The 22,601-nt window shown below is 38.9% G+C and overlaps 1 protein-coding gene across 1 annotated transcript in view; it reads left to right on the top strand.

The window, feature by feature from the left end:
• FRMPD4 (FERM and PDZ domain containing 4) overlaps positions 1-22,601 on the top strand; it is a 110,984-nt gene that overhangs the window by 75,495 nt on the left and 12,888 nt on the right. The window contains exons 4-10 of the mRNA XM_010581570.1: positions 4,108-4,153; positions 13,329-13,433; positions 14,631-14,738; positions 17,526-17,657; positions 19,732-19,851; positions 20,589-20,725; positions 21,936-22,062. Of these exons, the coding sequence (XP_010579872.1) occupies positions 4,108-4,153; positions 13,329-13,433; positions 14,631-14,738; positions 17,526-17,657; positions 19,732-19,851; positions 20,589-20,725; positions 21,936-22,062 (775 nt within the window). The remainder of the gene's footprint in view (positions 1-4,107; positions 4,154-13,328; positions 13,434-14,630; positions 14,739-17,525; positions 17,658-19,731; positions 19,852-20,588; positions 20,726-21,935; positions 22,063-22,601) is intronic.

Below are 22,601 nucleotides of genomic sequence, written 5' to 3'. Positions count from 1 at the left end.
AAATTCAGACCTTTCCTAGGTGAAGATAACTACTGTAGAACAGGTTTTATGTAAAAATGTATATACAGCTCAAATCAAAATGGTCCTTTTGAAATAATTCAAAATGTACTACAGTAGAGTGACTTTGCAAACCCTTTGTTCGATATTACTGCCTTAATCTTCATAATAATGAAAGACATTCAAATGCTGAATGATTTTTCTGTAGCCTAGATGCTAGAATTTGAAGATGTGTTCCACTTTCCTTAGCTTTGAATAGGGCATTTGAGGTAACCTGTTACATTTTGTAGTTGAGTTTTGACCCACTGATTTCCGTTTCCTTCCTTCAAAAATGTAGTGTGAAGCATACTGCAAATCATGGCATCACACTCCGTAACTGTGAAACTCAGACCTTTGTCATCAATAGTGAGACCCAAAGGGAAACAAAGAATCCTGAAATAGCAGAGAACAAAGCATTTCAAAACAAGAGTTTCAGAATTTGATGTTTGGTGTGAGTGAAACAGACATAAGTTATGATTAAGAGAAAGATTTTTCTTAATTGCATTCCCTGTAAATGATATTATTTATTATATGTCAGTTCCTAATTCATTCATCTTCACTGGGAGAGAAACCAAGTACTCCTTTAGTATGTACAATTGCTAAAAGTTTTGAAATTAGCATAAACAATAATTTTGCATTCTCAGTTCTTAAGAGTGAGTACAGGTAATATATATATACAACTTTAACCTTTATAATGAGCCTCAATTTGATTCTCAAACCATCTATATTCTCTCCTTGTTACAGCCTAAGTCGCTGTAAGGAGTAGGGAGAACGGCAAACATAATCACCACGGGGGGCGCAGGGAAGGACAGAGAGGTGAATCGCTGAAATTCCCATTGCAGTTTTCAGATTTTAGCCCTGTTCTCACCATTTGATTCTAATGTCAGGAAACGAAAGAAACATGGTATTTTATTGTGGTGTTGGTGTTAGCTGGTGAGATGGCAGAGCAACGAAAAAGTTCACAGGTGTTGTCCAAGCTTGGAGTTGCAGATGTTTGGTCTTGGAGTGACTCTGAAAGAGTATGTAGATTTAAAAGAGAAATAATTAGGTTGTGGTTAAGTGAGTATGAAAGGTAATAAAATATCTGCAATACGTACTCTTTTGTTTTGTTTTGTTTTACTTCAGTCACATTCTTAAAGGAGGAAAGACATTGCAGGGGGAAAGTAAGACTGCAGCTGGTGTTTTAGCCTTTGCACTATCTTTCAGAAGTCGTTTAAAAGAAGTAGCTCACATTTAAGTGTGGTGATGTACCTAGTTTATGTGATCTAATCTAATCTAAACTGTTTATATGTTCTAATGTCACACGTGGATGTATGTATGTATACATAAGTTTAAGCTATAAAACTTACAGATCACAGTACAGAGTCAGTGATTCCATTGTTTTTCCGTTACTGTGATATATACAATACATGGTACGATTGACAGTCTCCAGTGCTGTGCAGGGGTTATCATTTAGATATATAGGATTTGCTAACAGTATTGAAGTAGAAAGTGATGTGCTGTGGTATGGAGTTTTGTCATCATGAGTTGAGAAGGTTTTAAAACGAGCGGTGGAGTCATGACTGAGTACTGCAGATCAAAAAGCTGCTGATTAAATATTTATTTCTCTTGTAACTGTGCTGTGTTTTGAATGTGGCATGTGTTTTATAGAAATGATGAGGGGACTGTACACAGTGCTTAACACCTGCTTTGCATATGTGTAATATGCTTGGGTCCAGATACTCCAAATGGCCTTATTATAGCCTCAAATGTTGAATGAATGGTCCAGGGTCTAGCATCCTTCCAACGCAATTGATTATCCTGTAATAAAGTCTTGTCCCCAGAATAAATCTGTTGACCTTTTGGTTTAAAAAACTTCTTGTTAGTCTAGGATGAATCTTGCCTACACTGGTACCTGGACAGGTTTAATCCAAGAGTAATGAAGAGCTGAAAAACATTTTCAGGAGAAGCTGATTTTCTTTTTTAAAGGCAACTTTCTAAGGTAGCTGGACCGCAGGAGGCAGGGGTGATGGTAATCTTATGTTACATGAGAAACATGAATTAGTGGGTTGAAAGTAATTGAAGAGGTCAGTTGGGCATGGAGTAGTTATCCCAGGGCTGCAGTTCATCCCATAGCTACAACTGTGGGCTTTTCTGTGTACTGGTATGTCTAGATTAATAGAACGGTGACAAATTGGATAGATGTGGATAGCATAGATGTGACTGTAAGATTCTTGAAATAAATTACATTTCTTATCATGCATTTTCAGATTCCCAAAAATGTGGTAGGTGAAATAGAAAAAAAAAAGTAGAGGTAATCCTGTTGTTAGCCAAAACAGAATGGACGTTGCTTTTTTTCAAACTATAAGCTATAAACTCTTCAAGAATAACAGTGGAGAATAATAAAGAATAATTGTGGAGATTTCCAAAGCTGTAGCTTACAGACCTTAAAAATGAACTGTAAATTTTCAGAAATATGAACGCTGTAAATAAAGGCTGTTTCATTATTGAATAAATAATTTCTGGTGTTTAACTTTGGAACATGTTTTATTGAAATGAAAAATAATTGTGGGAAATTCCTTAAAGTGTTTATATCTAAAGGGGATAAAATTATGTGGGTTTATGGCAGAATATTTAATTTTCACCACATGTAGCTCCTCATTAATTTTTTTTAACTAACTTAATTTTATTTCTGTTGTTCCAAGCACAAACAAGCAACCAAAGCCTTCAATCCCTCCTTTTGAAAAGTCTACCTATACGCTTTTAGTGTAATGATGTATCAATAGCTAATAAGAGGAGCAAAAATTGAAGCTTAACAAATTTTTCTTTAGTTAGGGGATATTTGATCAGACCTTGCCCCTTGCATGACTGATGGCTTTGACAGAAGTATAATTTGCTATCCCAGTTGGCCTTCAGAGATGTGTTGGCTTCATCAAATATAGGCTGACTTTCCAGACCAATTTTCTGGCTGGGCCTTTAGTCTCTCCTCTATTTTCTTTGCTTTTTGGCTTTTTAAGTTGTGTATCAGTGGCATGAATATGCATATAAGGTGATGCTGTATAAGACCAATACAGTGTGATTTACTTTAGTTCTGCTGAACAGGTCAGGCATGCCAAATCACTTGCACTTCAGTTAGCCAGGCAATATATCACATAAATAAACAATTAATTGTGTTTGAAAGTAGTAAAACCAACAGAAAATCAACTCCATCTCAACAAAATTGCCACTGTCCTTTTCTTAGCTAATAATGCCCTCAACAGCCATCTGACAAACAATACAATATAAGAGATATTGACTCTGATTGGCTTCTCTTCCTTCTTCTTCCACTTTACCCTTACTTTTCCCCAGCTATTCACCACTCCCAACTGCCCACCAATTGTCAAAATATACATTTGTCATTTGTCTAGACCACTTGATCATATCAAGATTCCTAATAATTTCTTCTCTTTATCCTGTAAATCAGTTGGGTTTTTTTAGAGCTGCTTATATGTTTTCTATTTACTACTTTCATCCTAAAGAAGAGCTGTTTAATTTTAAAGAAAAATGTTTCTTTAGCAATCTTGTAAAAATGTAAAAATTCTAATGGGCGTATTCACCAAATATGAATCTTTTTCCACCCATTTAGAAAGGTGAGCTAGAGGAGAAATGGGGGCTAAATTTTGTCCTCGTTTTTGTTTTGAAAACACTGCTGTCTTCAGATAAATTTGGCATTAAGTGTACAAGAGCTAGATAGTATAAAAAGTGACCTGCATTTGTAAAGTAGGTGAAAGAAATTCATGGTCTATAGATGCTGAACTGATAAGATTAATCAAATGTTATTCCATTCTTGCTGCAAAAAATCATTATTGCAGCATGCAGGTCTCTGATGAAGCAAATATTTCATAGTATAAACTGCAAAGTTAAGTCAATTCAATTTGTTAGATTGGAAAAAACTTGTTATTTTGGCATATTATTCATCTCTGTAATTCTCTGCTATGTAAGAAACATTTTGCCATATTACTGCAGTTTTCTCTATTAAAAAGAAAAGCTGGTTATCTGTAGTGAATAAAAGTATGAATCTTTACTTGATTTTACTTTTTTTTCTTTTTATAGAAGCTGCAAAGAATCAATCCTCCTTACTGTTGTTCAACCTTACCCTGTAAGTATCGTCAGTGTTTTCTGAATTAGTTTCCTAGCAACATAGCAGCTTTTTTTTCTGCCTATATTCTGTCTGTGTCTCTACCTTATCTGTGCAATAAAAAGAAATAAGTGAGATAAGGGCTGTGTCTCTTAAAGGTGATGTTTAAGACGGCATTACTGCGTCCTGCACTCAAAGACTGCATTAGCAAGTTAAATAATAACAGTATCTTCAAACTCATCCCAGAAAGATAGGTAGAGCAGGACGCTGAGTTCTACTTCAGTTGCTGATCTCTTGCAGCTCCTGGGTTTTTCTTGATGCTGCCTCGGTCCCACAGAGTTATGCTGCTGTATGAAACCAGCTGTGCCTTACGCAAGGGAGGAATCTGTCTGCATCTCCCGTGCAGGGCACGTGGAAGCGAGGGCAGAGAAGAGGCAGACGGGCGATGGCGCGAGGCTGGCGTGAAGGGAGTGGGAGAAACTGCAGCCCACCTGGGAGCAGGCTGATGCGACGCGCCGTTGCGCCTCGCTCAGCAGTTTGTGGGAGCGGGTTCGTGACCTGCCAGCTCAAACCCATCTCCCATGAAAAAGGAGAGAAGCCAAGCATCTCTCTCTTCCCATGCGTCTGTGCAAGCCGTGCGTACCTTGCAAGCTGCTGGGGGCCTCTGCCATGCGTTAGGGGTGATTTTGGATTCAACAGATCCCTTCAGCTCCCTGTTGGCTAGCCTGATACACAGCAGTTTTGATTAACAAGGGATAATTGCATCCTTTTCCCCTAAGAATAAGAGATGAGATGGATTTGACACAAAGATGTGAAAACAAGTTTATCTAATGAAGCTGCCAAAATGCACATCTTGCAAATGGAGCTTGGCCAGTGCCATGTGGCTTCGTGCTACTCGCTAGCCTTTCTGGCTAGTTTAGATGTAGCTGTGCTGGTCCTGTACCCTTTCTAGAAACCAGTCTGCACAGCAACTAAATCACGGGGGGAAAGCACACACTGCATAGCAAAACCAGGCAGGGGCTACCACGCTGCAGTAAGACCACTGGCAGGAAGGTGAGCTGGGTTCTGGTTGACATCAGCCACCTTAGGTGAAAATGCAGGCATGGTCTGGCTAAATAAAGAAACCTAACCACCTTTAAAGCTTGCTGGATTACAGCCAGTGGTTTTGATCACAGGGAATATATATAATAAAAGGGGAAAAGAAATCTTCACCCACTTGCCTTTTTTATGCAGGTTGCCTTATTTCATCCGTCGACAGGCTTCATTCTTTCTTTAAATGTCAGGTGAAGAAAGGGCATGCGCTTTAGCGCAGGTATGCGTAGTCCTTAAAAGTGGACAGTAAAATGTAGTACTACGTGTCTGTGAGGTGTTGTGGCCTGTTATCACTGTGCTGCTGGTATGAGAGCAAGCCTACATGTACTGAACGTAAGGGAAGCTGAAACCCAAATTAACTGTCCACTCCATGTTCAATGGGAGACCTTGCAGCATGGGTACGGTGTTCCTCCAGCCTTTGACCTGGAGAAGAAGGAAAGTCATGACCCGGTATCTTCCCAGGTCTTTGGGTCCAAGCCGTGTTCGAGGCCTTAAAAGGCAGAATCTGCTCCTCTCATTACATAGCACCAAAAGCTAATCAATAACTGAACCACCTCTAGATGTCACTGAGCTAGGAATGGCACTGAAACACTTTGCCGCCCTGTCAGCCGTTTGGGCTGATGTGCCCATCTTATACACGTATTTGTGTTGCCCCACTCTGGCATGTCTGTCAGACGCCCCCAGCTCTACCTCCGCAGACAAGGCACACCAGTTTTCGGGGCTGGTGGACGTTTTATCTCATGTAGGCATGAAGATTGTCTCCCCAAGAATGTCCACAGAGCAATCAGAAGATGCAACTGATGTATGCATATTGGGGCTAGCTTTATTTGGCCCATTTTTATCGCAAAGTTGGGATGCTTCAGTGGCATGAGCTTAGTTGGGAGAGCATGAACTGCAGGACAGTTGCACCCTGCAGATCTCCTCTGGTTTGTGCACTCTTATTGTACCTCCCTACCCATCCAGACCAGGGTCTTGTTGATTCATAGCATCCTTCCCTTACCACTTTCAAGCCCAAGTTTTCCTGCAGTGGAAACAAAGGTGTGCGGAGGGATGGGGAGCAATTGAGATGCTGCCAGCGTGCGCAGCCAAGTTTGAGCCCTGAAGCAGTGCAAGGTCCCTCAGTTTTTGCAAACCCTGGGCTGTGAAGTCTCCTGGGGACTCCTGAGTTGCCTTGAACATCTGGCCCATGCTGGCCTTCGTATTGCCGCAAAGTTATTGTCAGTAGTGCCTGAGCCTGTTAGGTGACATCCCTCTCAGCTCTGCCATCCTGGGTGTTGCTGCACTCCGGCTGTGTACCTGTGCTGGTCTTCTGGCGAATACGTTTTTTCTCATGGTTTGGAAATAATATTTATGTCTTCAAAAATAATGATGCACATGTGTTTTCCTCTTTTCTTTAATTTTGCCTCCTCCTTTTTTCCTTTTACTATTTTGCCAATAAAACTGGAAAGGTGAAGTAGAAACCAGACAATGGAAAAGTAAGAGCTTTTAAATAAAGACTGAACTTCTTCCCCGTTCTTGGCAGAAATACATCTTTACAAACATTTCATCGATCTCTCTTCTTGATGGTGAACCTTTTTCTTTCTATCATTGCATGAAAAATATCTGCCAAGATGGATTACAAGAGTGCTGTTTCTTAATTGTTTTTATTTGCGCTATTTAGAGTGTGTTTTGTTTTCATGCTTTCAAGTAACCATCCTTTATGATTGCAGGTGAAAGTAGACATAATCTAGATTTATAGTACTCTGTAGTTCACTTAGTACTTTTTGAAAGCTTTTGCGGATCATTTTTGCTTAAGTGCATTTAGTTTTGTTTAATGCTTAAACTCATTAAAATTTCATTTTAATTATGACCAAACCAAAGCATTAGGTTATCTTTTTCTTTCCATCAGTCTCTGCTAGGTTCATATCACCACTGCTCACAAGGAGGTCACTGAACAGCTAAAGCAGTTGAAGCAGTTCAAAGTTTTGATTTCTGGAAGTATGGCATGTGATTATCATTTCTGACCATTTTATTCTGTAAATGGACTATCATTCTGCTTGTTGCCTTATTAAGTTTTAAGCATTACTCAAATCAAATAACTTGCCTGTTTTGATATTTGTTCAGATTTTATGTATACAGATCATTTGATAGGTTGCTTTCATAATTAATCTCTTAAGTTCCTTGGATGTAGTCCAGGCCCAACTGAGATCTATGGCAATTTTGCTGTGCCTAAGTTCTGCAAGGGGAAAAGGATAAGATCTTTTTCTGTTTTGAAAGAGATGCTTCTTGTTATAACACGGTTGTGTCTGAGACACAACGTTTGCAGAAAAACTACAATAAATAACATTTATGGATCATAATGATTGTGGCAACAATCTTATTGAGAGTCTCACAGGTTTTTTCATGCTGCTTTGCTTTCTGGAGTCGTGTAACAGCAGCAACTACCATATCTAGACTTGTGGTTGTAAAGAAGGATATAAAAAAGAAACAGGTTTGTCACAAAGACTTCAAAATCTAAAGTGAAGACGACTGCCGAGGTGTAGTTTTAGAAATCATTTGGAAGTCAGACGTGAGCATTTTGAACAAGATGATTTTTAACTCCTTGAAGGTGTGAAGTTGGCGTAGAGATGATGGCTTTTTTTTCTTTGAATGTGTATATTTTTTATGGTCATCCTGAGGACCTTTTCCACTGCCTAACTTCCACTTTTTGGTATGGTCAGTTCAATACATAGCTTTAATCGTACACAGGAGAGGATCACGATGTGGTTAATGACAAACTTGCCATCACTGCGTTGCCTCCTGGAAGTGCTGGCTGGACCATGGCCACTGTCCAACCACTCTTTGCTGTTCAAAGGAGCCTCCTCTCATGTCAGACCTGTGCTGTGCAGCGTTTCTTCTTCCATCCGTGTGTGGTGCAAATCCTGACCTTCCTTCCTGGAGGCCTCCTCTTAGGCTATATGGATTTTTCTGGAGTACAGGTGTATGAAATACATGATCTTTTCAGCAGCGAAGGCTGTGAGGAAATTCAATGTGAACTTTCATGTTAATTTTTCAGCAAAGTGGAAGAGAGCCCCTCCACCCTTCACCCTGTCCACCATTTTCTCCTTGTAGTTCTCTCCTCCCACCCCCCAGTTGCCATTAGGTCTCTTTTCCCTCTTCATTAGCCCTTTCTCCCATCTCTGGTGCATTACAATTCATATAGTCCTTCATTTGTTCATTTTAGCCTGGATTTGTATGGGGTGAAGGTTTCTTTCATTCCCAAAATTCCTCATCCTTGCAGTTGTAGGGTTGAAAGTAGTACGGCACGGCTGACTTTTTTTTGTACTTTTCTGCACTTGATTAAAGAGTAGTCACCTGTGTATGAGAGGTAATCATGAATGTAAAGGAGTAATCCATGAATGTAAAGGAGTAATCCATGAACGTAAAGGGCTGAACTTTGGAGAGGCAGAATCCCAAAAGGCCAGTGCAGGGGATTTTATGGAGGATCTCCACATTTAATAAACGCAGAGCTAGATGGCTCAGGCCCGTCTAGTCACGAGATGCGCTGCAACGTCTGCATGTTCCACAAAGTCTGAAGCTGACCTGAGGTTTCACTCATGGTTTCTGGGACAATCACAGTAAACTAGGCTGTCATTTACTGCAGATGGAATGAACTGGATTTTCTCAATGCCTGCATTAAAGTAAGGTTTGGCTATTCCCCACCTTACAGGTCCATGTTATACATGCATGGGACTAATGAGCAGACTGTGATTACCATCTAAAAACAGTAAAATATAAATAATGCGAATAGTAAAGTATAATTGTCTGTGATCGATCACCAACTTTTAAGAGAGAACCCAAATCTGACCACTATTTCAGCAATTAAATTTGTTCCAAGAGTTTAACAAGCACTCCTGATGATGTTCTGTCAGTGCCCTGTGGTTATAACAAAATGCTGCATGGTAAAACTTCTCCACATTATTTCTCCCATGTCCCTACCTACTCTTCTACTATGCTCTTGTGAGCCAGTGTAGTTGTTTCAGCCTTGCTCACAGCTATGAATGGCAGCATTTAGTTTGCCTTTGGGCATTATGTACCGTTCCACTTAATAAATTTAATTCTTCCTCTTATTCATGTTTTATTTGCTTGCTAAATTTTGTCTGATATAATTGCCTTTAGGGATGGACCAAAAAGTCAACATATTTTTGCAGTCTTGCAATTTTTCTTTATTTCCTAACAAACATAATATTTTGTATTAAACTAATGACTAATTTTAAGTAACAAGCTTAGAATTGATAGCATATATACAATCTGTGGCCATTTTTTATGTCTGATTTTGACACATTGTCACAGAGAGCAGGTTTTCTTTTTACCTTGTGACTGCTATCTTGTTTCATTTCATTATGGTAACTCAGTACTACATTATGCTCTTCTAAATGCTAAATCCTTCTTTTTCTTGAGCATGAGTAAAGGTTTTGTTGTTGTAGCACCTCTACCGGCAAGAGCACTCAAAGGGGCTTTTGCAGCAAATAAACACCATTTCCCTTGGAATCTCCCCAAAATTGTAGTTTACCTGCAAAAGCAGACAAAGTACTAGACATTCTTATTTTCATTGAAAAACAGTTTCCCTCAAAATGTAGGATATTGTTTCTAAGATCTATCAAAAAATGACCTGTTAGAATGCTGCTGACAAAAATAAGATCTAATTTTGAACAGTCCAGAAAATGAGAAAAGTAATATTTTCCAGAAAGCCTCATCTTGTTATAGCAATCTCTCATGTTTTGACCCTACTGATGGGATACCCATTGACTGCAGTCCCTAGCAAGTAGGGTTCAAAGGAGGGTCTCAGTCTTCACTATCATTTCCTCCAAGCAGATCTCTATGCAATGGTTCATTTATCTTGTTAGCAGTTTCTCCAAGTAGTGTCAAAATGATCAGCTGAATTTTTACTGAATTCTGTGTAAACAAGTAAAAATTATTTAAAATCCTGATAAATTTGAGCTTTTAACAGGAAACAGTGCTTACGTCACACAGCATGAAGTTTGTGGGTTTTTGAAGTATTTTGACTCCTTGTTAAAATGTGTCCCTTCATTTTGCAAAAGTCACTCTAATTAAGCTGTTTTATCTGTGACAATGCAAATACTTTACTTGCAGTGATAAATGTTCTGCGTTAGTGTAAACACCTCCTGCTTAAGGTGGTTAACTGAGGATAATGGCTTCCATTTGGCTAAAAGTCAGAGTATCAGAAACAAATGAACCTGGCACTCTGAGTATCATTAATTGATAGTGTTCTTCGCCCACAAACCTGAAGACATTAAAATAGAATAGAGCAGCACATCATTTTGCTGATGCTTTGTTAGACAAGCAAGTTTCGACAATCAAACCCAACTGTTTTCCTAGGTATTTGCCGCACTTTTTAGAAACAGTTCCTTTCCCAAAGAGAAAATGTCAAGTGCCAAGTTGATGCAGAGGTAGAAACAATGAGATTGTGCAATTAAATGCAAAAGCTGTGCTCTTACTCAAACCTTTAACCAGCAGAGAACATTCCCCCAAATACCTGGCACAGCTGTTCTAGTTTTTCTTACACCCCTGGTTTATAGTTTGAAGCTTTTTAGAAAGCAGTCTGCTTCCAGGCTCACCCAGAGTGCCTGGCAAGGGGCCGGAGTCCTGACCACGTAGCCACAGCAGAAGTGGGAAGGGGGGGAAGCCCCACCGCGGTGTGCTCCCCTGGCTGTGCAATACGTACGTGAAACCCCACGTCCTGGAGGGGTTCTTGGGAACTCGCATATGTTCAAATCTTTCAGTTGCGTTGGACTCCCCTACCACATTTTTGCAGTAACATCATTTAAGTGTTTATGCCCCCCACAAGTGACTTTTGAGGTTGTAGAGAGGTTGTAGAGAGCAACAGAGCCACATAACCGTTTGCCAGATCTGCTGTATGGGAATAACCTTGCCAGAATCCGGAAGAAAATTTGGCAGTCTGCCTGCAAAGAGAGGCCAGACTGGTGACTCATCTGCAACAAGAGCAAACAGCTGTAAAAAGCCTCTTCCAGCAAGAAGAGTAAGTGAAAGCCACTCCTTTCCCCTTGCCCTTGCAAGGGAGAGCCAGTGGCACGCTACTAGAGCTGTGCTGCCCTGTAGCAGTGGGAATCAACAGGTTGCAGTCCATTACTTGGATGCCATATAGACTATCTCCCTTATACACTGCAGAAAGGGACTACATGGAGAGGAGGGAAATTAGAAAAGGCATGTGTAGAATTATTATATTAATCATGGTATTATTGTATACTGTGTCTTTCTAGGAATTCATCTCTAGAATACAATATGTAAGCATGCTTCTTCAGTGTTACCGTGTTGTCCCTTCCTGCTGAAGAAGTGCTTTGGGTGCCCCGGCCCCAAGACATTAACTTTTCTTTTTTTGAAACTTTTCTTCTTTGTTTCTTTTCATTGGTTGTTTCAAATCTTCCGGGGGACCTTCTGCATTTTTCAGGACTGGCTTTGGAAGCTGAGCTTGGTTTGATCATGGGGTTGAATTTTCTGTCATTTACTGTTACTGATTAAAAAGATGTATGGTCATAGCTGCTAGAGAAGAGGTAAGAAAGAATGAACTGTAAAAGTGAAGAAGGATTCATTTTTATTTCTTGGTTCTGTTTTGTGCTCCAGAAAGTATCGCATGGCTCTGATATTTCCTGGGAGAATGTGGCATCTTTCATTCCTTGTTCGCTGGTTGATACTGAGCCTATGATAATAGTTACCACATTTTCAGTGTGATAATAAATCAGTGGCATACAGAAATGAGCTAGAGACTTCTTCCTGCTAGTTACTAGAAACAAGGCTTCTGCATCACAAGAAAATAACTTTTGAGGCAGTTTCAGCAGAGATCAGAGACAACAAGAGCATGTGGCCTTGGACTACTGCATCACTCCTGCAGACTGTTAATTGAGTTAAAATTTGAGTGATGGTGACAAGACTTCTGTGTTTACAAGGACTGCTGTCATGCTGCACTGGTAATAGGAAATTATTCCAGGATCATCATCACTGACGCCTGCGCTAATTTCTCACAGGCAAGCCAACATGAGTTAGTCTTTTCAGTATCCAAAGCTAGTAAGACCACTTCTCAGGAGTTAGAATAAGATTCTGAAAATCTTAGTTCACATTTTACTGAACCAAATGGACCAAAACATGGCCTGAAGGAGCCCAGTGATTTTCAGCCAAAGCCAGAATTTCTTCCGTTGCCCATTGTCATGGTTATGGAGTTAGGCAATGCCAGAAGTGCTGGGTTTGTAACTGACCTGAGTATAAAACTATCTTGCTTCTGCTGCTGAAAATGGAAATCCCATTGACTGTGAATATTTAATTTGTTACTAAAAATGGGTTGTTAGTCAAACTCCTCAAATGGAGAGAGAATTTTTTTCCAAGGGCTGAACACTTGATCACAGGCGAATCCATTGAATAATGGAATAGGTAAAAGTCAGTTAGGTCCCAGAAGAAAATTAGAAATGTTTCTAGACTTCTAATCCATGAAGTCCCACAAAGTGTCTGATCTGTTGAAGGCAAGTGTTGCACAAGGTGTGTGTAGGGGATACGTTCGGGGGAAGCCTGCTGGCCTGCAGGTGCCTTTTGGTGGTTCTAACCTGCGTTTTGAAGTGGACTACTATAGTGAGATGCCACTGTGCTTGGAGAGTGCTCAGACACTTTTTTGGCAAAAGTTGTGTGTATGTCTGTATCTAGTGGATCACAGGTTATGCAAAAATTTTCCATTCAGTGTTTGAAGGAAGGGTCACTGGTTGGTCACTGCTCCATGTCCATTCATGCAAACAAGTTTGGTTGACAAGAGTCATTGTGGAAGCACTACGAGGAATTTGTACGTACACTGAGAGCCCTTCTCCTTACTCTAGTCTGACAGCGGGATAACTTGCAGTATGTGCAGTATGCATCAGTGATTCCTTATATGTATGTGCATATATATTATCTCGGGACGCATGATGGTTTGACTGTATTTCCATTCTTCAGTGAATGGTATGCAAAGTGTTGCTGCATACATAGAGTTCCCAGTGTGTAAGACACAGGGGGAATAACTGAAAAAGGAAAGATAGGTTTTAACTTGAAATTATGTGATATATCTTTTAATCATTTTTCCTTCCAGTCTCCTAAATCAGCTTTTATTAGTGCTGCAAAAAAGGCAAGATTGAAGTCCAATCCTGTCAAAGTGCGCTTCTCAGAAGAAGTGATTATCAATGGCCAGGTGTCGGTGAGTATTCAACTATTTAACCTTAGGAAGGACTGAGCATTTCATCCAAAGGTATGCCTCAAGGCTGGAAAGTGAGGGAATTATGTGGTAGGAGCAATGGTGATAGGCTTGCAAAGGGAAGGGTTTTTCTGTTTCTGAAGTTTTTGAAAGATCTGTTTTTAAAGTCCATTGGGCCCATAATATTGTGAAAAATTTGTCCCTTCTTAAAATAAAATTAAAATGCTAGTGAAGGCATTTTGTGGTGATAGCACATATATGTCTGTCTTTATAGTCTTGATAATGCTTGCTTGGGTTTTTTTCAGAGCAATTTTGTAGCAGGAAAACCCATAAGCTCAAGAGAAGTAGCATGTCAGGAAAACAGATTAACGTTACCTTGCAGACCTTTCTAAAATTTGTTTCATCTACTTGAACTTGTTGTTTCCAGCCCTAAGGCAAAGTCAGCCTCCCTTTGAGAGGCACTGAACTCCTCCTTAAACATGAACTCCTGGCTCATTTTAATAATTTGCCAGAACATCGTTCCACACTGATGTCTTTATCCAACTCTCTTCCAAACATAAATTGATACTGTGTTTTGTCAAAAGCAATTTCTGCTTAAAAAAAAACAAACAAAAAAACCACACACAAAAAGCCACACGAAACAAAGCTTTGTTTCCCTTCCTTTTTCCTGTTTATTTTACTATCCTTGTTATGAATTGTCACAATTAGGTAGCAATATTATGTTACTTCTTTTAAATGATAACAGATATTAGCATTTAGTATCCAGCTATAAAGAGAATGTAAAACATCTTGATTGTAATTCTTACTAATGAATCTGCAGTTCCCATTTTGCAGATTGAAGACACTAAATAGCTCACTATAGTCAGAGAAACAGTAATCTATTTTTCTGTTTTATTGAAAACGTTTCAACTTTAGAGACAGCATTTATTGTCAGATAGTATTTAGGGAAAGAAAATACCCCAAGCCAGACATAAAATGTATCTGAGCAGTTACATTTTTCCAGGAAAGAGACCTACAGAGTGCAGCTGTAATGAGCATGGCTAGACACTTGCAGGACATTGCTAATTCTGCTTTCAGTTTGACCCATCACACTCCTTTTCAGTTGTTACCTTTCCATCTGAATGATGTCCTTCTTTATAGAACAACATTTAGATTTCCCTTGTTACATGTTGTAATTCGATTCACTAATTTGCTTGGCAGGAAACAGTTAAGGACAATTCACTTCTTTTCATGCCAAATGTTCTGAAGGTGTATCTTGAAAATGGACAAACCAAATCTTTCCGTTTTGACTGCAGCACTTCAATAAAGGTAGGCTAGATATACCTGGATGTGCAATGCCAAGAATGCCAGTTAACTGTTTTTAAGACCTTCAGTAATTATAATTTACTTGGAGCGGTTTAAGAACAAAATTACTATTGTGTTCAGTTGGGACTGGACTCATGGTTCAGAAATAATGAGGTTTTGGTCCATTTTTCTGCTGCTAAAACTATGTTGTACTGTCACCGAAGAAGTAGAAGTCATCATTTTAATGTGCCTGGAGCGCAACTGAAATTGCGTGGTCCTATCGTTTTGATATGCTGCCAAATACTAGCATGATTTGTCAGCAAAAGTCAGGAGCTAAGAAGATTAAGATGTTGGTTGCTAATTGAATATCATCTAGCTTGTCATCCGGTGAACTTGGGATGGGATATTGTAGGGTAATGCTGGTGAAAAATTGCTCATCTCGGTGTAATGCCCTCTGTGCTTTCCATAACACATTTCACATCCAGAAATAAAGAGGTGAAGCCCTGGCACACAACGGAGGCTGCCAGGGAGTGTCTGTGACACTGTTCCACATATTTTCCTAAACGAGAGGCATCATCGGTGTCTGCGAGTGCCTTGGAGTAGCATAGTGAGCAGCACGACTAGCGCTGTTGGGCATGCTGCTCGTCTCTCCAGCATTTTTGTTTGGGTGAGCCAGTTTTAACACAGATTGGTTACCAAATCTAGTTCATCACATGGTAGCGTGCATGCTTGGGACACCGAGACAAGAGAGATGCATGGGTGAGAATGATCAGTGAAGGCTGGGTGTGCAATTTTCGGCTGCACTGCCAGCTTTTACTGGTTTTAAGGGATTATAAAGCTATGCATATTTGAAGAAAGGCTGCTTTTGTGCTCACTGTGCTTCAGCAGTATGCTCAATCAGTTAGAACAGCAAGGAGAGTGATTTACTGAGCTAAACAAGAGGAAATTTACTCCAGTCTGGAGGCAAAACAGATACTGAAGTTACACTTAAAAATGGGCTGCAATATCTGTTTCTAGTTCATATATATATACCATAGGCATAAGTTGAGTGCAGGTAAGGGATACAAGCTCCAGTCTACAGCCATGGGATACTGAATACCTTCAGTCCATTCGAGAATTCGGTTGGGTGAAGAAATAGGAGACATGCTTCATGTAGGTAGTGAGGTCTCCATACCCTTCTAAGGCCCACAAGCCCACTTTCCAGTATTTTCTCTTATGAGCACAAAACCAACAAACCTGTTCCAGGATATTTTGCCTCTGAAGACCGGTCTTTGGCCATCACATTACATTAGTTTTCAGTAGTTCTGTCATGGGTGTGTCATGTACTGTAAGACCAGTCAAATGCCGGTCAAGGCAAATGCAGGTTTTTTCCACCCCTAGCGGTCCAGTAACTCACCACTTAACAACGTGGGCGCAACCAGTGCCTTACCTGCAGTCCTCGCTTTCCATATTGCTGTAAAAGTTATTGGATGGGTGGATAGGCTAGCAAAAAATGTGGTTCAATAATCGAGTGCCTGTGTGCCTTAGCGTCATATTTGAAAAGGTCCAAGACAGCTAGTGGAAAACAGTGCCATTATTACCCCCTCATAAAAACTTACATTTAATGTTATGTCTCTTCATATTACTGTTATGCCCCTTGTCTTTGAGCATAGTTTAGGAGTATAAATAAAAGTAGATGTAATGTGTAAGCAATAAATTCCCCATTAGTCAGAAGAGTATAATATTAACTTCCATTATTTACAGTGGTTACTTGCAATCCATTAATACTGTCTTACATTCTTTACATTGTACAGAGTTGTCCCCATCCTCCTACATACATTTTTCATCCTTCTACCAGTTTGGTGTTGATTTTCCATAAACACACTGTAATTGATCAATTAATCTTCCTAAATTATGTTAAAACACTTGGATTACAATTCGCCATGATATCCTTAGAAAGTCCTATCCATCTGGATACTCTACGTATATCTGAAAATCTTCTGGATGGATAGAAATGTTTTAATCTTTTCACCAACATAATGTGAAACTATTTTTAAATGATGGGTTCTTATATATTTCTTTTTCCTACTGCATTCTCTAAGGCAAAAGATACCTTGCCAGATGATACTAATACTCTGCATATATTTACAAAGTGTTATATGAAAGTAAAGTAGGGATTGGTTGAAGGGTTTGTGAGGAGGTTTGGTTAGCTGTTATTTTAGAAACAATTGCTCTCAAATTAATTATCCTTAGATATAATCAAATGTGAAAAAAAACTAATTAGAAGTCTCTAAATGAGTTTTATACTATAAATTAACAGGGTCCCTGAATTTAGAGCTATCGTTCTGCACCGGTATCATCACTGCTGACTTTTCTGTCAGCATTTAAAACTTAGGACATGGACTTAAGAAAAAAACCTTGCTGTAAGAACAAATAAAGGCCATTCATTTAATTTTTTTGTTGAACATGTAAATTTGGTTTATACTACTCGGTGGCCCTGCCCCAACAGTAAGTGAAGAGAATAGTGGCAAGACTCTCTTCTTTGCTGATGGAGAGGGTTTTTTTCCAGGGAGACAGAGAGATACGATCTAAGGGCTACACAAGTATAATTTGCATGTTAAACTGCACAGAAAGTTGCTGATTTTTTCACTGGGTGAATGTGTGTGATGTCCTGTATACTCGTGCAGAACAGGCACGAAACACGACTGTCCTCCCATTTAACATCTGGGCTTCCAACCTGTGCTGGGTACATGCAGGGTGCGTGGCAGTGAAGAACCGGGTCCCAAGCAATTCATGAATTTAAGCACATTTTATGAATCCTTTGTTAATTAGGACGTCATCTTAACACTCCAAGAAAAGCTTTCCATCAAGTGTATTGAACACTTTTCCCTGATGCTGGAGCAGAGGGTTGAAGGATCTGGAACGAAACTCCTTTTGCTACATGAACAGGAGACTCTAACTCAGGTTTGTGTAATGATATGTGAAAACAGATATTAATGAGATGGGTTAATCAGTAAATTATTCACCTTTTTCATTACTCAAGTGAGTTAACTGCAAGATTTATAGTTTGATACAGTCTATCAAATAGCAACAGTATTTAGATGTGGTTGTAAGAATCAGGTTCTCACAGAAAACAATTATTTTTTCTATTATATAGGCATCATATTTCATTGCTTCGTTGGGCCATTAGAAAGTATTTAAAAGTTTATTAAAGATCAGACTGAAAGCTAGAAAATATTATCAAGCCTCTTTCATATCGTACGTGGCCCAGCTAGTAAACATTCTCAACAGCTGGACAATCCATGGTGGCAATTCTGAGAGCCACAGTCTGCCCAAATGCCTTTAAAAACCTTATTTTGATCTTTGGTTGCTATCTCATTATACAGATCTGTATCTGGGTGACAGGGAATAATACTCTTTCTGATGAAGCCAAGTTTGGCTTATTTACGCAGTGAAACTTTATGTCACTTCAGTGATGATGAATTGTGACCCGAAAATGCTGGTGTGACTTTCTTCCTTAGATCAGGGAGGGGTGACTAGAGGTAAAGTTGCTTCACAGTTCCCAGCAGAGGACGCTGATTTTGGCCACTTATCATTTTGGCAAACTGTTTAGCCTGAAATTTTCCATGATACTTCTATGTTTCAGGAGAATGTTAGTATTTTTTAAATTTCACCTAGATGTTAAAAAAAAAAAAGGAGAGAAATGGATTCTTAGATGGGATGGGGAAAAAATATTTAATTTAAATGCCAGAATTCCCTTGATCGTATAACTAGAGTCTGTGTAATAGTATGAAGGAGCTTAGTTTACCAGCTAACAGTCTTTTTAGCATTTTCTAACCTTTAAGCACTTGACTTTGCCATGTCAACATTCTTTTCTTGTGGGTATAAGCTACCCAGTCATTGCACAGTATCCAGAAGTACTCAGTACTGGCTCTCCTGGCCTAGCTGTCCGTCTGAAGTAATTGGTAAAATGCTCATTGAAATCAGAAGGATCAGAATAAACCAACACAGTGAGCTTTCAAAAATCCCATCTGCAGCTTTTATTTATACATACAGAGTATGCCTAGATACTTAGGAATGAGGTCAGAGACGATGTGAGATAAACATAGGTTTTGAAAATTGTTAGGGCAAGACAGAGGCTTCATTGGAGATTTTTAGAAGTATATAGTTTTATCAATTAAAGATGTTGATTATAAAGTACACTAACTCTCTAACTGCATTAGCCTAATTAAGTAAACTACATAAACTACATTAATTCTGAGGGTGTCTTCTTTGAAGTTCCTGTAAAATCAGCAATACTTTAATTTGCCATTATAATGTTGCTCCATTATAATGTTTCATCCAATTATTCATTAGCTATGCAGTGGTCCCCCGTGAATATACCCAGATTACGGTGTTACACGCTTAACAAAGTTTTGCTGACCAACATGCAAAGCGGTCTTTTTCATTTTGTAATGTATTGGAAGACATTTGTCTTGCTCAGAAGTCATGGGGTAGGTCTCTTAATCCAGAACAACCCAGGAAACAGACCTAATTTCTCACAAATTGCCTAATGGATTAAAACAAGCAAGAGAAAGTGAGAATAATAGCTGCCAGGCTGTGCTTTGCCTATGTTCTCAGTCAGTCTAAGAAATAAAATGTGACCTTGCCCCCAAAACCTTCTAGCCCTTCTCATTTATGAGTATTTTGGTCCTGCTGAAGCACAACTTGGTTTGTATTTCACTTGGATGGTTTTCATTAAGGTCTGTTTTTTCTGTCCTTTCACTCTGATTTTGAATGAGTGAACTCTGTTGCTTTGAGGATGAGTTGTATTGGGCAGTCATGCCTATATGAGTCTAAAAATCTTTCCACAAGATTATATATATGATGTTCCTATGTGAAGAACTTAATAAGGAGCCCATGGCAAAGCTCTTTCTTGGACAGAATTATTTTTCTTGCTACCACGTGTCTCTAGAGCAGGGTCACATTGCCCAAGACTACAGACTGCATTGCTTGACCAGGGTTGCCAAGCTCTAATGTGATTATCGCACTGTCCTAGGTGACACAGAGGCCAAGCTCGCATAAGATGAGATGTCTTTTCAGGATTAGCTTTGTCCCAAAGGATCCCATTGATCTTTTGAGAAGAGATCCAGTTGCTTTTGAATATCTCTATGTACAGGTAAGTGAAAGCACGGCCATTGTTAGTGTAAAGGAGAATAAAAAGATAGTTGCACTCGGTGTATATATAGATTTATATCTTCACTTAGAAAAGCGTGGCTGCAGTAAATCCTGGTTTTTATTTCTGCTGCATAAAGCCAATGAATGCACTTGGGGAATGTGCAAATCTTTATCATCTGCAAAGTCCCCTTCCTTCCTAAGTCTCTCCAAATAGTAATGCTTTGATATCTTTCCAAAATATATTTGGCTTTAGAAAAGAGTGAAGCTGAAGTAATTGCTAATACTGATTTCTGGTACTGTAATATCAGACAGAAATTATGTCTGAAAAGGAACTTCCAGTAAAATGGATGAGAAAGCTGATGTACAAGCAATGTTCTCCTGGGTATCTCACCAGATAGAATCCTGCTATCCTGAGTCCAGATACACTGATACCTTCCCAGCACTCTTTGTGAAAGAGGATTACTGTTCTCCCCAGGAAGGATGAAGAGAGCTTAGATCAAAATGCTCATGCCTTCTGCTCTTTGGCAGAAGTACTTGGGTTCTTCAGAAGTGCCCATATCCTGGTGAGCATCCGACACCTCTGAGAGCAGCAGTCCTACCTTCAGCATGGTCCTGCTTCTGAGCTCAGGGTTACTCTTCATGCAATGTTAATTAAAAAAAAAAAAAAAAAAAGCACTATAATTTATTTTTAGTGCAAGATTTTTTAACTTGATGCTCCCTCTACTGGTTCTTTGGCAGAGCTGTAACGACGTGGTTCAGGAAAGATTTGGACCAGAACTGAAATACGACATTGCCCTGCGGTTGGCTGCATTACAAATGTATATTGCAACTGTGACCACCAAGCAAACTCAGAAAATATCTCTCAAATATATAGAGTAAGTTGAGAAGGCAGTGTGTTCTTTAGAAGCGGAGTAAACATTACTCTTTTAGGAGTAACTCGTAGATTCTTTAAGGTTGTTCCTTTAATATGTCTATATGTATGCACCAATTTTAGGTTCATTCTTTGCCACTGAAATTGATTCAGGTGTGTTAAGAGATGTAAGTATGGAGCTTTTGGTCCATTGACCTTTTTGTCATCTGTTTAGGCATGTGAAATAGCCTCTTAATGTAAATAAGATTAACTCATTTGCTTTCAGTGATTTAGTGGTCAGATCTAAGTTTATATATGGTCTGAATCCTAAGGTTTTAGTAGAGATTATTATAGTAAGATTCAGATGATTTCTTGGTTCAGAAGACTGTAGGGTCTTAGATTCCATTTGTAAGATTTCTTAAATACAGAAGTATCCCAGCAGGCACCTGTTTTATGTTAGACAACATGTGTATGTAACTACAAAGCAAAAGAAAATTTCCAAAATGCAACTGTGTGTACAGCTGCTTGGATTTAAAAAAAACCAACAACCAACCCACAAAACTCAAACCCTCAAACTTTTGTTGTTGTTGCTTAATTTACTTACAGAATGGAAATAATAACTGTTGCACACTAATCTTGTAGAGTTTATCTACCTAACTGAAGATCATGTTATATTGTATCCTATTAATGAATCAGCAGAAATAATTACAAGTGAAAAGTCAGTCTTCTATCAAAAGGGGTGCTTCAAGCAGAGAAGAAAATTCAGTAAAAGGAGAGGACTGGTTGTTTTTGAGGGGGAAAAAAACCCACAAAATATAAGTGACAAAGACAATGGCTGGCTGGTTTGCATGTTCTAAAAAAAGCCTAGAAAATAAAATTAAATCTGACGTTATGTTGTTAAATCTTCAGCAATTTTAATTCTATAGTGGTACTTGCCTATGTAATTAAGTGGTGTTTAACAACACAGCATAGACTTTAAACATAACAACTTAAAATGTATTTTCTGAATGGCATGATGGAAGGGATAGAAGAGAGATTATATATAATTTTAAAGCATCTTTTTCATAAATAATATGTAGTTTGAATATAGAAAATAATGTGTTATTGTAAAACTCTGGACTTGATCAACTCTCCTTCTGTTTTCAGGTGTTCATTCACTTGGCATCATAGTCACCGGTCTTTAGATAAATAATCATCACAGGAATGTGAAATTAAATATATGCCTTTTATTGCAGAAAAGAATGGGGATTAGAGACTTTTCTTCCATCTGCTGTGCTGCAAAGCATGAAAGAAAAGAACATAAAGAAAGCACTTTCACACCTTGTCAAAGCAAATCAAAACCTAGTTCCTCCGGGTAAAAAGGTATTACATTTGCATCTTAATGGAAAATATGTTTTAAAGAACAGAAAGGGTGGCATACATGGGAAACATTTAAAGTTAATCCTTCGGAGAAACACCTAGCCATTATATTTTCAGAGATGTAACTTTTGGTGCTTGGTAGAACATAGCCAAGAACAATTAAAAATAATTAATTATACCCCAACTAAGCTATCTTCTTATCTTGAGAAGGCCAGAAAACTGGTTATTAGTACTTCATGTATGATAAAGATACATATTTTTAAATTCATTTAGTGCTTCCTATTAATGGCAGACTTGTTAGGAAAGTTATTTTTCTTTCTCTGATACTCTCGTCTGAACCACATTAACCTGTGGGCCTGACATAAATGCTGGTTTTTAGGATTGTTTTCTGTTATGCTGTAGGTAGAGACTTTTCACTGTGCCCTGAATCTAACTGGATAGATGATTGTCCTTACAGTAAATGACCCTCCTTGCTGTTGTAAAATGCTTTTCTTAGCACTAAGCTTTCACTTCAGCTGGAAAAAACATGTGGAAGACAATGT

Source organism: Haliaeetus leucocephalus, unplaced genomic scaffold (assembly GCF_000737465.1).
Source record: "Haliaeetus leucocephalus isolate CR32 unplaced genomic scaffold, Haliaeetus_leucocephalus-4.0 Scaffold795, whole genome shotgun sequence".
In the NCBI taxonomy this organism is placed as follows: Eukaryota; Metazoa; Chordata; class Aves; order Accipitriformes; family Accipitridae; genus Haliaeetus; species Haliaeetus leucocephalus.
This window is presented reverse-complemented; position numbering and strand designations above follow the sequence as displayed.